This window comes from Solanum tuberosum, unplaced genomic scaffold, assembly GCF_000226075.1.
Source record: "Solanum tuberosum cultivar DM 1-3 516 R44 unplaced genomic scaffold, SolTub_3.0 scf00168, whole genome shotgun sequence".
NCBI classification, from domain to species: Eukaryota; Viridiplantae; Streptophyta; class Magnoliopsida; order Solanales; family Solanaceae; genus Solanum; species Solanum tuberosum.
The window spans coordinates 575,087-591,511 of NW_006239096.1; the positions used below are offsets into that span (position 1 = coordinate 575,087).

General features: G+C 38.5%; 1 protein-coding gene across 1 annotated transcript in view; it reads right to left on the reverse strand.

Moving 5' to 3' along the window:
* Positions 1–16,068, reverse strand: part of LOC102584530 (chromatin structure-remodeling complex protein SYD) — a 33,265-nt gene extending 17,197 nt beyond the window's left edge. Inside the window, exons 1-20 of the mRNA XM_006354193.2 lie at positions 15,891–16,068; positions 14,732–14,849; positions 14,590–14,651; positions 14,126–14,241; positions 13,891–14,013; positions 10,928–11,193; positions 9,177–9,343; positions 9,016–9,080; positions 8,209–8,925; positions 7,701–7,888; positions 5,820–5,917; positions 2,190–2,375; positions 1,887–2,067; positions 1,614–1,808; positions 1,454–1,497; positions 1,173–1,229; positions 940–1,036; positions 621–793; positions 303–516; positions 48–170 (exon numbers count right to left, since the gene is read on the reverse strand). Coding sequence (XP_006354255.1) covers positions 48–170; positions 303–516; positions 621–793; positions 940–1,036; positions 1,173–1,229; positions 1,454–1,497; positions 1,614–1,808; positions 1,887–2,067; positions 2,190–2,375; positions 5,820–5,917; positions 7,701–7,888; positions 8,209–8,925; positions 9,016–9,080; positions 9,177–9,343; positions 10,928–11,193; positions 13,891–14,013; positions 14,126–14,241; positions 14,590–14,651; positions 14,732–14,836 — 3,177 coding nt within the window. The 5' untranslated portion in view covers positions 14,837–14,849; positions 15,891–16,068. The remainder of the gene's footprint in view (positions 1–47; positions 171–302; positions 517–620; positions 794–939; positions 1,037–1,172; positions 1,230–1,453; positions 1,498–1,613; positions 1,809–1,886; positions 2,068–2,189; positions 2,376–5,819; positions 5,918–7,700; positions 7,889–8,208; positions 8,926–9,015; positions 9,081–9,176; positions 9,344–10,927; positions 11,194–13,890; positions 14,014–14,125; positions 14,242–14,589; positions 14,652–14,731; positions 14,850–15,890) is intronic.
* Between the last annotated feature and the right edge of the window lie 357 nt (positions 16,069–16,425).

Consider the following 16,425-nt stretch of genomic DNA (forward strand, 5'->3'; position numbering starts at 1 on the left):
AGCAACAATGAAGTTGTACTTCAGAGTGGAAATTGTAAGAAGCATACTTCATCAGGTGAGCTGTCACCGCTCTCAAATGGCTTGTTAAACCATTGTGAGAAGTCTTCTGATGAATTGAAGATATTTGGCAAAAGGAAGTTAAGTAGTGCCCAGAGCTCCTCAAGATTGTTCTACATAAACAGAATGATGTATACATTCAGATCACATCAGCACCAGAAGAAACAAAACAATAAGTAGTACATCATGCTTATATGTCATGTAAGAATATGAAAGAAATTAAAAATCCCATAGACAATATAAACCTGAAGAGGAGTGCCCGTCAACAGTAACCTATGATTACTGCGGTAGTGCTTCAGATCAGCATTCAACTTGCAAGAAGCATTTTTTATGCGATGCCCTTCATCAATTATGATATAGTGCCAATGCACTTTACTTAGTTTTGGTCTATCATGTTTGTTCATTAAATACTCATATGTCGTCAAAAGAACATTGAACTTTTGATGAACAATTCTTTCCCTGCAATGACAAGTTACCCAATAATTACAGCATGAATGCAATGGAAGTAACAAAACAATAATAGAATTTCTAGACAACAGTATGAAATAATTGATATGGCGTACTTGAAAAGCTTCCTCCGCTCTTCTGGTGGTCCAGAATAAACTATCTTGAGCATATCTGGTGCCCAAAAGTTTATCTCCGACTCCCATCCGGGTAGGACAGAGGATGGCACTACCACCAGAAAAGGTCCTCTGTCATTTTTGGTTTCCATCAGGTAACACATAAGGGATATAACCTACAAAGTTGTCTTCGTGAGATCCTCCAAATATTCACGAGTAAATAACTTTGAAATTAAAGTTAACTCTAAAGGAGAAATAGAGAAACTTTCTAAACTAGGGATCAAGAAAAAATAACCATTAAAGCAATTACATATTAATGTACCTGAACAGTTTTACCAAGGCCCATTTCATCAGCTAAAATTCCATTCAAATGGTTATTGTAGAGTGAAACCAACCATCGCAATCCATTCATTTGGTACCTGAAAGAAGAATCAAGATTAAACGTACTCTAGGAGCAGAAATAGGAAATATCTCCTGAGTAGAAAATTAATTAATAAAAATGCACTCACAAAGATAGATAGGCAATGACAACAAATTCTGAAATGAAAAACTTACCCCCGTAATTTTCCACCTTTGAGAGAACTAGGCTGCTCTGCGATGGTCTCCTTTACACTGCAGAAAATACATTTAGTTATTTAGTGTCTCAGCCAGAGAGATTGAATACTGACACTGAACAGATGACAAAGTTGAATCAGCCATATCAAACAGCTATTAATAGAACCCAAGAATGGGAAGGATACTAAGCCTCAAAAAGAATGTAGATTCAAATAAAAGATTGAAGGATCTATAGCATCAAGTCCTCCAAGACCATGTAAGAGACTATATGCAGGAATTACCTATGTGCCATCAAATAGTATTTTTCATTGCTTTCCAAGTAATGCTGCATACAAAATAAAACGTATAAGAAATCAGGAAATGACACAGATGAGCATAGAACAGCAGCATGCCGATTAGCAATATGTGCATTTAACCATATAAGACAATTTCTGAAAGAACCTTAGCCTGGTCTGTTTCATCCGCATCACCAAAGTCAATTTCATCCTCCTCAACCACACCTGAGTTTCTATTATCACCCATGTCGGTCTCGAATTTTCTTGCAATTGATTTGGCCTCCTTTAATTTGGATCCAAGCTTTTGGAGGTACTTTTCCGTCTCTTTTAGTAGTTTGTTAACACGATCCGACTTTGCATCCTAGAAGCAGAATGAAAGTAATCATCAAGATAAGTGGAACAAAGTACAGTCCTGGCAGAGAAATTAGACAGGCCATACCTGAACCATTCGAAGGTATCCCTCAACATCATTGATTTTCAGTAAATTAATCTTCTCACGTTGGATCCTGTCAATCTTCTCACGATGTATCCGTTCCTTCCTTTTATGGAACTCCTTCGCACCCTTATTGAAACCTTTCCAGCGTTCTCTCTTCATTTTGAATACATCTTCCAATCTTTCCCTGGAGTTCAGAATAATTCAAAGAAAACAAAAATAAGTAAATCAGAAAAGAAGTCATTAATCTTTCACTGTTAAAGGAGCAAAGTCATATGATTAACCCTAAGGATGAAAGTAAGTGCATACCTATGAACTTCAATCTCACTGAAAAACTCCTTCTGTCTCTCACGAAATCTCTTTTGACGTTCCTCCTTCATTCTTTGTTCATATCTTTCAAATTGCTTTGATTTCCTTCCAATTCTGTGCTTCTTGATTGATTTTAAACGCTCCATGTCAGTTGCTACTGGCTTGAAAAAATCATAGAGAATTTCACTGCCAAAAGATTGTCACAAGGTCACAAGAATTGGACAGATAATGTGAAACAATAAAGGGTGATGTGACTTGAAAGAACCTAAACAGTTGCAAGCGATATTAATAAACTTGGCTACCAGAGGTAAGAACAGGAGTGCGAGACCACCAGTTTTAAGAAATACATGCTTCCCAGAGAACTACCAAAGTCTATCTGTAGTTATAAGAATATGTTCATATACTGCAATTATGACATGCATTTTAACACCAGCTTAAGAAGAAGCACCAACGCTCCAGAGAACCACCGGAGACTGTATAATACAAGAACATGTTCACATACTATGACAATGTATACACCTACTGGTTTATTTGTCAAGAGTGTTTTTTCTTCCGAAAATATGATTTTTAAGAAGTATAGTTTGATTACTATTCTCCCCGGCACAATTATCGAGGAAAAGTCTCAGCCCTGTTGGTCTTTCTCTCTCTCTCTCTCTCTCCCCCTCCCTTTCCGGTAATCCTTCTGATCGCTGGAATTTTTCTCCTCTTTCTTTCTTTCTTCTTTTGACAGAGTAAAGATGGACAACAGCATTTATTTTGTGGTAGGCTTCAAGGCCTATGACATCACGAGAACAGCTGGAACGGTGAGGGAATGGTAAAACTGAGCAGAAAGAAACAGAAATTCTACGAGAACAATGTTTAATGTGGAGCCTCTGGGATGGATTACTCAGGTCTTCCAAGAAGCATCCCGGACAAATGGGAATATGGTGAAGCGGTGGAAGAAAAAAGATGTCTTCTCAGAAGTGTTCTACTCTAGGAACTATAACAAAATGTGAGAGGCGAAGGAGGGCAGTTATTATCATCCCTGAATTGACGTTTAATTTAGGATGGATAAATATTGCGGAAAAAGTGGGGAGATTTATCAATAGCCACAGGAATGTGGTTAACTTTGGGAAACACAAGTTGATGGACAGAAACATTCCTTATGCTGAGATGCTTAAGAGTACTAAATGGGCTAATAAAGGGTGTAAAGAATCAGAGGCAGAGAAGATAATAAAGCAGGGGGATAGAATATGCATTAATGACAGCCCAGAGGAGTGCAGTGAAGTTTCAAAGAGCTTTTGAGGCTAAAATCGGTGAGACACCAACTTTATCAGAAATCAGGGGATGGGCTAATAAATTGTGGAAGCAAGCACATGAATTGAACATCTATGAGATGGCCTACTTCCTATTTGAGTTTGATCCCAGGTCCACGGGAAAGCAAGTAGCCAAAGGAGATTGGGACTGGAAGAACTCTCCAGTAACTCTTTAATGGTGGAATCTGACGAGAGGTACAGCTAGTGGGAGGAGAAAACCTAGCTCTACTTGGGTTAGAATTGTTGGTCTACCACTACAATTTTGGGACCAGAAAGTCTTCAAGGCCATTGGAGACCATTGTGGTGGCTGGGTAGACACAGAAGAGGAGACACAAGTAAGAAATCATCTCAAATAGGCAAGTAGTCAAGGGCTGGTCAAGGTGTTGGCAGGAGAAGATTTTATCCAGCAGTCGCGAGATAAAACTGCTGGATAAAGAGGAGGAGCCTCTTTTAAGCAGACCAGCAGCAGACAGCGCAGCTGTCACAACACGTGTTGATGCAGAGGGCACATGGGGAGGCCAGCAGATCTTTAAATGAAAAGCTGGCCATAGCTCTCTCAATATTGAACAAAACCCAACTTCCAATTTGGGCCAAAAATATATTAGCACTGCTGATCATGTCAAGAAAAAGAAAATTATGGCACGTATGGGGCAGGGGGGGAAGGCTTTTAGAAGGGCTAAGTGGTTTAAAGGAGTTGGCAACTCAGTTCTTAGCAGCTGGGAATCATCGCCCATGGAGGAAAACATCGAACCTTCTGTTTCTCTCAAGGCAAAAATTCCAACAACCAACAAAGGGATTCATAACCAATTATCACAGAAGACAGTAAGGGTGGCCAAACAAAAGAAATTGGGGAGGGATCAGGGATACAAAAGACTCCAAATGTAGACATGTGGCTACAACAAACTCACGATGTTGACATTAGCCACTCAAAATCCAGGGAACCAACTGATAGCAAGATTGAAGCATCCAGCTGGGTTAATTCTCATATTTTGGAGTTGACCATGACATACAGAGTAGCTTTTGTCTTTTGAAGGTTTCAGGGGAACACATGCATTATTGATGAGACTTGGTGAAAGGAAAGCTGTGATGGAGAGAAAAGGGGCAGATTGCTCATAGCACAGTGTCAACACCTAGACACAGAGGTATTGGCAAAGAATGAATTGAAGAACTTACAGTCCAGCCTGAATGAGGAAATGGAAGGAGTGAGGAACAGAGAGAGAGCTCTTACTCTGACACTCAAATGAAAGTAAAAATATTGTCTAGTAATGTTGAATCTTGTTAAGAGATCTTGATTGAAATGGAGGGCTGATGTTTATTGCTTGCAAGAGACAAAAGTGAGTAAGGACGTGGAGGGTGTTGCCAAACAACTTTGGTCCTGTAGATGGATGAGGTGTGGGTATATTGAAGTTGATGGTAGTAGACATGCGTAAGACTGACAAAAACATGCCCCACAACTGAGTAGTAACTCTACAATGCAAAAGAAGTAGCCAACATCCTCAGAGTGCTCTTCACACATGGGGAACCTACTACAAAGCTGAATTTTCCTCTTTCGAAGGTTGGAATGAGTGAGGCAAACCTCTCTAGCCACAATCTAAGAGAAGCAAGAGACCTTCAAAGGTGCCTAGCTGAGCCAAAAAAAAAATTCCAAGGCCAAAAAACCCTGTTGTTACTTAAATCCAGCTCTGTGTAGCAGCTTCTGACCATAAAGAGACCTTCGGAATGGTCCTTCCATCTAATAGAATCAGCTTTGTTGCAGCCCAACACTCTGTTGCTTAGCAGCTGAAGCAAGAGACATACTAGTTCTAGTTCCCAATCATTTACATTCCTTCTAAGAAAGAGAGTCCACCCTTATTGTTGAATAAAATTTTGCAATTACTACATTGTGTTGAGAGTTGGTATTCTAAAAATATCTGAGATCTACTCTTTAAGAGTATTGTGGCCCAACCATGCATCTTCCTAATAGTAGTACTTTTTTATAATTTCATTTGATCCTTGATTAAAATGATTAATAGATCAAACTTCTTAGATTAACTAGCTTAATTACCTTTAATCAATTAGACTTGTTTCCCATGAAAAAGAACTGGGTTTCAAGAAACAATTCCTTTTACTAATATGATTTGCTTGTTTGGGTTGGGTTACATTTTGACCCTCGGGTTGCAGTACTTTGACTCATTTTGACCCAATTGTTTGATGGGTCATTTCTAACTCAACCCGTTGGGTCAACTTAAACAAATGGGTAATGACCCAACCCGTATACGAAGTGAGCGGGTTGGGGATGATTAGCCACCCCTAAATCTAGATATGCATAAAAAGTAAGTAAGCCAAGACTGATTACCTCCGTAAACGACGCTGCAGCTCCAGCAATTGAAGCTTTTTCAGCTCAATGACACTTTTTGTTTTTGCAGAGATATCCTCAGAGGAGCTCACAGATTCCTGCCACATAAATGAAGACAAGTATTTATCACATGCGAGCGATCTTAACCGGGATGTAAGAGTCATTGTCAAATAAATCAGGTCGTAGCAATCTACGGACATTAAAGATGCTTATAATAGTTCTCACATGTGTATCACATGCTGGAAGAACATATCATCAAATGGTTTGTGTTGATTGGAGGATATTGTTGATAGAAAAGCTCAATAATGGGAGAATAGAATATGTTATTCCATTGTATTTTATTGTATTGATTCTCTTTCCTTAATTAGTCATAGGATTCCATGTATAAGTACCCAATTCTCATGGGATGTAGAAATATCCAAAAATACAAGCAAGTCTACTTCTCAAAAATCTTCGGGTCTAAAGCATCAAAAATAGCTTATGCAAAGGTTTAATGAAATCCTTTTTTTAGGGGATAAAGTAAGTCATAGACGCACTCAAGATCCATAAAGAAAAGACCTATGCAACATTAAAGTCATTGATGCCAGCTTCAATTGCTTATTATTTTGGCATCAATGACATCATTTTGCGCTCATTATGCAGTTTAATTTAACATTTTGCAGCTAAGGTAGAAAAATGACCAACTAAACAGTTTTTCTTCATCTGCACAGCCTACACAGTTGGCAGTTGCTTTGACCATTTCAAAATGGAATTAAGAAACAATTGAGAATCTCTGGAATTTTTTATGAAGAGTAACTTTGTATATATCCAATGCAGTGCTTAGGCAATGAAGGATATAAATAACTTTGGTTCTCAAAGTGAACAGTAGAAAAAGGAATATATGTTGTTCTAATAGCATCAAAAACTCCTGAGCAAATGGCATAACATGAGAAGATTCAGAAAGTTTTATTGCTCTACTTAAAAACTGCACCAGCTAAATCACGAGTTCCATTGACAAGGTAAGAGCTGCCACCCCACCCCACCCACCCCTCCAAAAAAAAGAAGTGTATACACTGCTTATGCATCTTGGTGGTTTTTAGGTGAATGAAAGTTCTAGTCAAGCCAAAGAAGAAATCCTGACATAACATGAGGATTCTATGAGTCCTGAACATTGAGCAAACAGTACATTCAATTACCTGCCACCCCACCCCACCCCAGCCCTCCAAAAAAAAGAAGTGTATACACTGCTTATGCATCTTGGTGGTTTTAGGTGAATGAAAGTTCTAGTCAAGCCAAAGAAGAAATCCTGACATAACATGAGGATTCTATGAGTCCTGAACATTGAGCAAACAGTACATTCAATTACCGTAAACTCACCCACCCCCCACCCAATGACGGAAACAAAGTCAATTGAATTCTTTCCCACCTGGAAGTGCAGACCACCTTTTGAAAAGATAAGTAAATATTATCATTTTAAGAAAAATAATTGTGGTGTCGGAACCAGCTTGCGCGCATCTCAACTAATTACATCGGATACCTAATACTTCTCACCAGCACAAGTCCCAGGTAACTCTGTTCACCATAGCTTAGATAGATGGGAAGATATCACCTAGTGTCTTCACCTCTGCTGGAATTTGAACCTGAGACCTCATGGTTCTCAACCCTCTTCATTGACCACTAAGCCAGTCACACCCTAGATGAATAGATAGGATCTTATGATCTTATCTACAAGTACAAACTCTCATGAAGAAGCTAATATGGAATCAAGTTCCACCAGAAGTAAGCCTTAAGACAGTACCCAATCTAATCAGTATCAACAAAGCTCACCCCAAAATTCAGTCTACATGAAATTCTGATAAGAGCATTGCATCTCATAAGGAAGAAGGATTTTCAATAACAAACCTTCAACTTCTCAGCAGAAGCAGCAATTCTTTCGTCTGTTTTTTGCTGTTTTTTCGACCATTTCTGTTCACTAATAAGCTTCCTTTTCCGTTGATCCAGAATCCATTTCTCCAGCATTGTATGCCTTGGAGATGATAACCTATCTGTGGATGCTGAAATATTATCATCCTCTTGATCTGTTTCTTGCACTGTAAATGAACTTGGTGCACAGATGTTAGAACTTAATGTGCAGATGTTAGAACAGTAACTAATCATACAAAGAGAAATATGTATGTACACTCAGCACACAGGAACATCAATCCCATGGGGGGGATTTGACCATACCATAATGGCAAAGAAAAAGAAAAGCAAGAAAAACAAAGGTCGAATCTGCATCTGTGCATGGAAGTTATAACAGAAGTTCGTTTTACTTAGATCCCCAAAGCTAAAACCAAATCCAAATAAAAGGGGGAAAGGTGATCTTTCGTAAGGAAATAGATAAGAGGTGAAATTCTTATATTATTCAGACCTTGTGACAGATTTTTCAGCGTTATATTTGAATCCTTCACTTGCATCATTGTAGGACTCTGATTAATTACTCCAGGAACAGATTTCCACTGTTGCCTCAAGGGTAAACTAGGCAAGTTACTATCAGCATGTCGATTTCCTTGAGCATTGCTATCAACAAGATTTTGAGAATGACCAGTATGATTATCTCTCACTAGCAGACCCAATCCATGGGTATTGGCAGAGGCAGGTGGTGATACCTTTGAAGCCTCAGTTCCACTCCTACCACTCAGATCAGGCTTCATTTGCTTGCTTGTGCCCATAACAGAGGAAGCTTGAGGAAACATTCCAAGTTGTTCAGTATTTGCAGGAGCATTCTCATGATTATAGGGAGGAAAGGATTTCGGATCAGTCAGAACTCCTCTAAGAGCAGATGCCTGTGATTCTGTAGCATCCTGGATGGACATTTCAGCATCCTGAATCATTCTCATTTTTCTTTGAGGTCTCCTTTCGTCAGCATGCTCAGAAGGATCAAGCTGACTATTTTTATCTTCCATCAAGTTTGCATTCTCAGCCTCCATTGACGAATTTGTATCAGTAAGAATTCCAGAAGGTGTAGGACCAGAAGAAAGCCTGTCAGTTTCGCCAGCTCCTCCAAATGTCCGTGTGACTTCAGATGCACTGCCTTGGTCAGTAACCAGTTGCTCCCTTCCTTTATGGTCAACCAATTCTCTGCGATCTATAGAACACCATATATTAGCACATGACACAGATTATATAACATTTGAATCAGAGCAAGAAAAAAATAGAGCTATTAAGCAGCAGATACCTTCTTTCGGATAGAAGTTTCCAAGTGCAATTTCAAGATGAAGCTTCTTTGGCATTAAACCATTCCTACAAGTGAGGAGTTATTGAAAACTGTGGCAGCCGGAAGCAAAAACTTCTTTGCATAATGACAAACACTAGAATCTAACTCATTATCCTACATACCTAAAAGCCAAAAACACAAGACATTGTGCCCTAAGCTGTTTCAAATGATGTTCTTTGAAAGGCATGGTAGATACAGGAGCCTGAGCAGCAACAGACAACATCCCTGCATCTCTGATTGTTTCACTTCTAAGTATACTCTTCTCTGGGACATTGTTGGGCATGCCCCCCTGTTAACACAAACAAATTAAGGCAAAGATGAAGCACAGAGAAACGGATACTGCTGAAAAAGAAAACCAACTACATACTATCACTTAATCTATTGTGTTCCTCGAAATCGAGAAGCCTAAACATAGTAAAAGGTTCTCTGTTCTATGCAGTCCAACTCAAGCAATAATTGGAAAGAAGATCAAAACTCCCCCAACTTGAAAAGCTAAGGAAAGGATTCCTAACAACTACAAGAGACAAGAATAATGAAGTTCAGTGTTTTGGAGATCCTTCTATTGGTGCTCACAGCATACCTGTGATAATAATAAAGATAAGTGTTTACACTAGTTAACCAAATGTTGTAATCCTCGATCTGGAAATCTTCTCCTAATCTTAGGAACTTGTATTGATGATGAAAATGCAACTAAATAAATTATAAAACAGATGTTACACGTGAAGATACACGAAAAAAATCATGTTATCCTGGCCCTTTAATTTTGCCTAGACTTCTGTATTAGCTGGTTCCAAATCATCACTTGTTACCTAGTTAAAGGAGCAATTTGGTAAACCATAACAGTATCCCCAGTTAAGACAAGGTATAACCAAATATCTATATGTAGACTGGCCTTTGGCAGGAGTGCTCACTGTTTTCTATGATAGTGCTCGAAATCGGGACACTCAGTACTTCAACTAGTCTCCATATTCCTCCGATGGATCTCTTTTTTTTTATATAATGCTAACATTCTATATATTAACAGGTATACTTTACCAACTGTATAGTCCCCCAAAATAGACATTACAAAATAGAGGAAAGCTTCCCGTCTATGTTCCTTCTTACATGTGGTCTAAAACATCAAAAATATCTTCAGTTTCTACTTAAATATCCTGTTTACACCAAAACTAACAAAATTAATAAAGGGGTAAACAATTTTCAACTTCTGGATATTGCATTGCTTATCCTCATAACACCTCTGATTTCTCTCTCCACACAGACCACCATATACATGCTGGGACAATCCTCCATCTCTCCTTCTGGTGGGATTAAATTCCCACTCTGGCCCAACTGTCTAGTATCTCCTTCATATTTCCTGGCATCACTCATCTGATCCCCTCCTCAAATTAATGAAGATTTTCCAAATCTGATTAGTCCAATTGCAATGTAAAAAGAGATGGTTGGTTGTGTCTGCATGTTCCCCACATAGATAACATATGAACATAATTCCCACTGCCAGGAATCAAATCACATAAAATGTCCAGCATTACAGTAGTCAGTTCTTCTAATAACACTGCATGTGAAGCATGGCATTTCTAAGAACCCCCCTCCCTAAACCTTAACTATCAGGGAAAAAAGTAAAGGAGTTTCCAGTCACTTTAGTACTGGGCCAAAGTTGCAAGTAGAGCTGCTATTAAGTAGTAACCAAATGCAGAAACAACGTGAATCCTTCATCAAAAGTAACCACTTACCTTTTTAATCAATACAATAAACGTAGACTTGTTTATGTCAAATCAAGATAGAATGTCATAAACATAGTAATTATCAGATGACACATTTACAAAACTGTTCAACAACCAACAACCCATTATAAGGAAAGAAGGAAAATAAGTACCTGACTGATCTTGCTAGCATTTCCTAACATATTAGATCCTCCTTCATGCTCTAGTGCTCTTCCCGCTGCAGTTCTGCCAACAACAAGATCAGCCGAGGTGGGACCAGAGAAAGGTTCTGTGCTTCCATCTTTGTGCAATTTTGCAGCATAACCATGATTATCAATTGAAGGACTTCCAAACTGCATTGGACTTGAAATTCCTGCCTCTACTGGCTGAGATGAATTAGAAGCAGGAGGCGCCATTACAGGAAGTTTGACACCTGTACCTGAATTAGAGTAGCACTTTACGACATTAAACTACCCTGAATGTACAACTAGTTTTCATCTCTCCTGATAGGGGAAATTTTGCACTCAGCTCAACAGGCGATATCAACATTGCTCCTACACTTAGAATGGCCAGTGCTAATGACATAACAAACATTCATGAAAGCGAAAGAGTATTGTCAAAATGAAAATCGAAAAAAAAGAAAGAAGGGTGAGATAAACAAATAAAGAGCTAACTTTCTTTAAACTTTATTTGTTATTATGTAAGATTAAAAGGACTGGGGAAGACAGGTGAATTATAAAGGAGGTTAAATAGGGGCAAGTCAAGGGCCCATCGGGATTGGGCATGAACAAGTCTCAACTGGGCTAGCATTGATGAAAATAGAAAATCCCCCCCCAGCATCATTAACCAGTGTCAAATTCAAGATCAGGTTCAGGATTCGAGTCAAATCAAGTAAAACTCTAGAAACACTCCAGAGAAATTTCCTTTGGGATGAAACATATGGAACCAGGCAATATACTTATAGTAACTAGTAAGATAACTGATTAGAGGCTGTCACATCCCCGAAAAAGTGGGATGGGCTTGAGTGACTCAGAGTGAAAGACCTCAAGGAGTTCAACAAAGTTCTGTTAGAAAAATGGACATGAAGATTTGGGATGGAGGAGCACGTTTTTAAGGGTAGTGATGGCAGAAAAGTATGGTGCTGTCAAGTGCCAAGGGGGAATGGAAGACTAGAAAGATCAACTTTCCATTCAGGCGTAACCTTTCTTTTTGATAAGGTAAGAGATTTTATTAAATGGTACCAAGAAGGTACAGGAGAAGAAACAAAACACCATAAAACAAAAGGCAGCCTCCTACCCTCTTCTTCCAAGCATATCCAATAAATCCATATACTGATTCAAACTATTTATTAAACTAATGTGAGTACCCTTCCCTTCAAAGCAAGCTTTGTTCCTCTCTAACAAAATTGTCCAAAAGATGCATAGAGGGATGCAAAGATTTCCATTCGGGCATAGACTTTGGAGGTGCATTTATGAAGGAATGCAAAGACTTCAGCGGCCACGTTACTGAAGCAAAATAAGCTTTTGCGTGATAGGTGGTGTAGAGAGAACATGCTGAAAATTACTTGCCTAATGTACAAGTATAAAGAGTCTCGAGCAAGATAGTATTGGTGGTGCAAGTACATGACGGGTGCTTTTCTTTTTTTTGTTACATTGGAATCCCACATTTAAGAGAAACTTGCAATATTTGGGAAATGGGTCAATAGCAGAACCTAGTAGGATTACCATATAAACAGGAACACATTGCAAATGAATGAGATGAGGGAGATGGGGAGAGATGGACAATTCTCAGTAGAATCATACTACCAAAAACTATTGATGAGATCGTGCAGGATGAAATGGTGTTCCTGCATCTCACAATTTGGCTACCAGAGTGACCAAAAGAGTGTGCTTCTTTGTGTACTTAACATAAAAGGAAGGAAGAGGAAGATCACACATGTGTCAGTTGGTGCTATATGTATAGATGTTCAAGAGAAGATGTAGATCGCCTCTTATTACATTGTCAAGTAGTTACTACATTTGGTGGAAGTTCTGAATTGGTTTAGAATACAGTAGGTCATTCCAACTACAATAAAATTGGCATTATGTAGCTGGATTTCTACAAGGGAGAGAAGACTCTGGGCACAACAGATAGCCCCACTAGCTCTTATGTGGGTAATATGAAGGAAGACAAATAGGAGAGATTTTTAAGTGATCGAAAATGTTTTTGCACATGTGGAGAATATCATGTCTCTGATTTCATTTTAGTGTACTATGAGATTCTTTTTTGGATTAATGATTGAATGGCACTTTTTAATAAATAGATAGGTAAAAGGTCTTTTGTGGAAAACCACATTTTAACCTAGGTTTCTCTACTTTTTGCTATACCACTTATATTATCAGGAAGATGAAAAGAAATCACCTAGTGTTTTCGTCTCCGCTAGGATTTGATCTTGAGACCTCTTGGTTCTCCTCCCACTTCGTTAACCACACCCTTGGGTGCTGCACTCACTCACTCCTTATGCAAAATAGGAACCCGTCCAACAACTTAAATATTGTTGACTCTCAAGTTCCAATTTATCTACAAAAACAAGGCTTCAATAGTAAGCCACCCTGATTTTTTTGAGTAAAAGATGTGTTCACACTTGCGTACACCACTACACATCAACTAATCCACCAAATACATGCTCCCTCCCACAACATAAGTATCTAGTAACTCCATCCACCAAAGCTTAGACATATAGGAAGAATTCAACTAGTGTTGCATTTCTAATATTCATTTTGTGGTTCTCGAAGTTGTACCCCAACTTTTTGACCACCAAGCCATCCTTTGGGAGTAGGACTGTTACTTGATATGTGTCATACATCAAAGTGGTTTAATAACATGATCAAGAAATAGCATTAAATCGCTTACAAACCAAGCTACTACAAACCTTTGGCGACAAGACATGGTTATCTGTTGTTTCATTTTCTTCTCCTTCCTAATTTTATGTAGAAAATGCACAGTTCCAAATGCATATTGGCCATCTACATATGTTTTATCAAATTGTAATCTTCTTTTTTGTTCGGTGAATATTTTAGTTTCCCCAACACTAGACAATATGAATGATTTGCCATGCTTGCAAGTTGCAAGTTAGCAGACAAATCGTTGTACTTACCACTTATGTGGGGTGCAGATGCTTGATAAATACCATGTCCGCTGCCGCTTGGACCGCTAACCATCTCATTTCCCAGAAAATTTGCTTTAGAGTCTCTATTAACCCCTGGCCTCTGTGAAGATCCTGCAATAACACTCGATTCGTAAAATATAAAAATAGCCAGCAAGACATGGCTTGGACTTCTTGCCAATACATATTAGTGAAGTGCATTGAAGTGCAACAAGTATCATTCTACCAGCTACTTGTGATGATGCAGCTTCTCCTGCTTGTGCTGCAGCAGACACAGGAAGACGCGAGGACATTAAAGCCTCAATGTCAAGACCATGTTGCTTGACGACAGTCTCCATTGCCCTTGAATCAACAAAAGAGAAATTAGGGAAGTCAAGAAAACTGTAACAGTACAGCATGTCAGAGATGAGTATCGAGAACTCTGAACTATATCACAATCAATATTTAGTAGCTTCTAGCGTCAGCCAGCCAACCACAGCACTAGGATGCATTTTTGTTAATCCAGGAGGCATAGTATCATGGGCAACTACCATTATACTGTGACAGTTATACTTTCCCATCATAGCTGGAAAGTACAATAATATAATGATTGAAAAAACAATTATTGAACAGAAAGATGATTGAAGGCGGGAAATATGCAATAAATTCTATGATGCTCTAAATATATGGATGGAGTTTAAGACGCTATACCTTGATATTACTTGATAAGGCATTGAGCTCTCCTTCCCGCTGGATCTCATATGTTGTAAAATCTGAGTCATGAGTAGTACAACTTAATACAGGTAAATACTAGAATTTTGGAAAACATACAACATAAGAGATGTATACACACCACATAAAGCTTTGTAGCCAATTTAGTCGGCTCATCCTTAGACTCTTGAATAAGCTTGTGCAGAAACTTTGCTGCCTCCAGCTCAACATTATTTGGATTGGTCATCTTCTTGCTCAAACTACACAGAATTGCAAAGTAAAATCTAGCAAATCATAACTAATATCAAAGCCCCCATGACTTTGTAGCAACATCCAATCCAACACCATAAAGAAAGAGAACAAACAAAGAGCACAAAATATTCAATTCCAACTTCCACTCAATTGCAAAATTTCAAAAGAATAACTCAAAGCATCTTGTCACCATTAGTTCATACTTCATAGTACACAATTACTAAACAAGCAACTAATAAAGGAGCTAACGGCTTTCGAGAGCAAGCCCATTGTCTAAGCTCAGGTACTTAAGTTCATCCTTCTCATATCCATCCAGGCCAATGGCTTGTCAAGAAAATACTCGAGTATCCGAATCTCATTTCCTCCAGTACAAAAGTGGACAGACAGGTGAAATCACATGAGAAGAACCTCTTAGTAGAGTCCACTCCCCAGGAAGACTGAATAGCACTTCTTAGTGATTGCTATGGATTCATCAATAACAAAAGAGCGAAAGCAACAAGTACACCAATGTGGTGGTCATACCAAGGAGTCCCAGACAAGGGAGGAAACCACCACCAAAGCCCTCCCCCTAACCTCTCCAATTTTAACTTTCAACCTTCAATTCAGAAATTTTCCAGGAAAAAGAATCCAGTCCCTTCTAAACCAAACTAAGCTTTTAGGTAAAAAATTCCATTTGACCCTCTTCTACACAAGTCATCATCATCACTCCTCATAAATCCTTCCTCCAATGTTCAATTACACAGTAAAGCCCCATAACCTACAACCAATTTTCATTCTTAAACAAGAAACTAGTCATTCTAGAATCACTCTACACCCAAAAAGGGTAAGGAAAGAAGAACCCTATTTATAACAACCACAGTTAGGTTTCCAAATGAAGCTAAACATAAATGACAAATCTATCATCAGTTACAATCTACTCCAATTACAAGCCACTGACGGTTCCAACTAGCAAAGATCAATTTTTTTTCACAGAAAAAGTGTTAATAAACAAAAAACAGCGGTGACATATGAGAATTTTGGAAACAAGTAAGAGAATTAGGGTTTTTTACCTGATCGCAGCTTGAGGAATCAACCAGATGAACTAGGCAAAGCTACATGTATATCGAAAAAAGTACAAAGAGAACACGAACACTCTCGAAAAATCAATTCTCCTGAGTAATTTTTTTGAGCTTTGTGACTCTTCGATTGATAGATGAATGAAATTTCAGCTTAACATTTTTCTGAAGTGCTTTTATAGTAAAAAAGGGCTTTGGGATTGTGAAGATTGAAGAGTTCCAGTTTCGGTCTTTCTATTATTTCCTTTTTTCGTCCCTGTAACCTCTGCCCTGTTTAGTTTTGCCCCAGAAAGAATTAAGAACCACCAATTTCAACTTTCAAGTATTTCTTGGAGTCCGATTATTTCGAATTTGGGTCGTGTAGGGTCTTATTCGGGAGAAGCGCTCCTATCAAGGATTTTTTCATATTCACGACTTGAACCCGAGACCTTTAATTAAGGGAATAACAGTCTCATCCACTGCACCACATCATTTGGTGGTGTGTTGATAACATGCTATGTTGGAAACATTGCAAATATGCCCTTTTTTT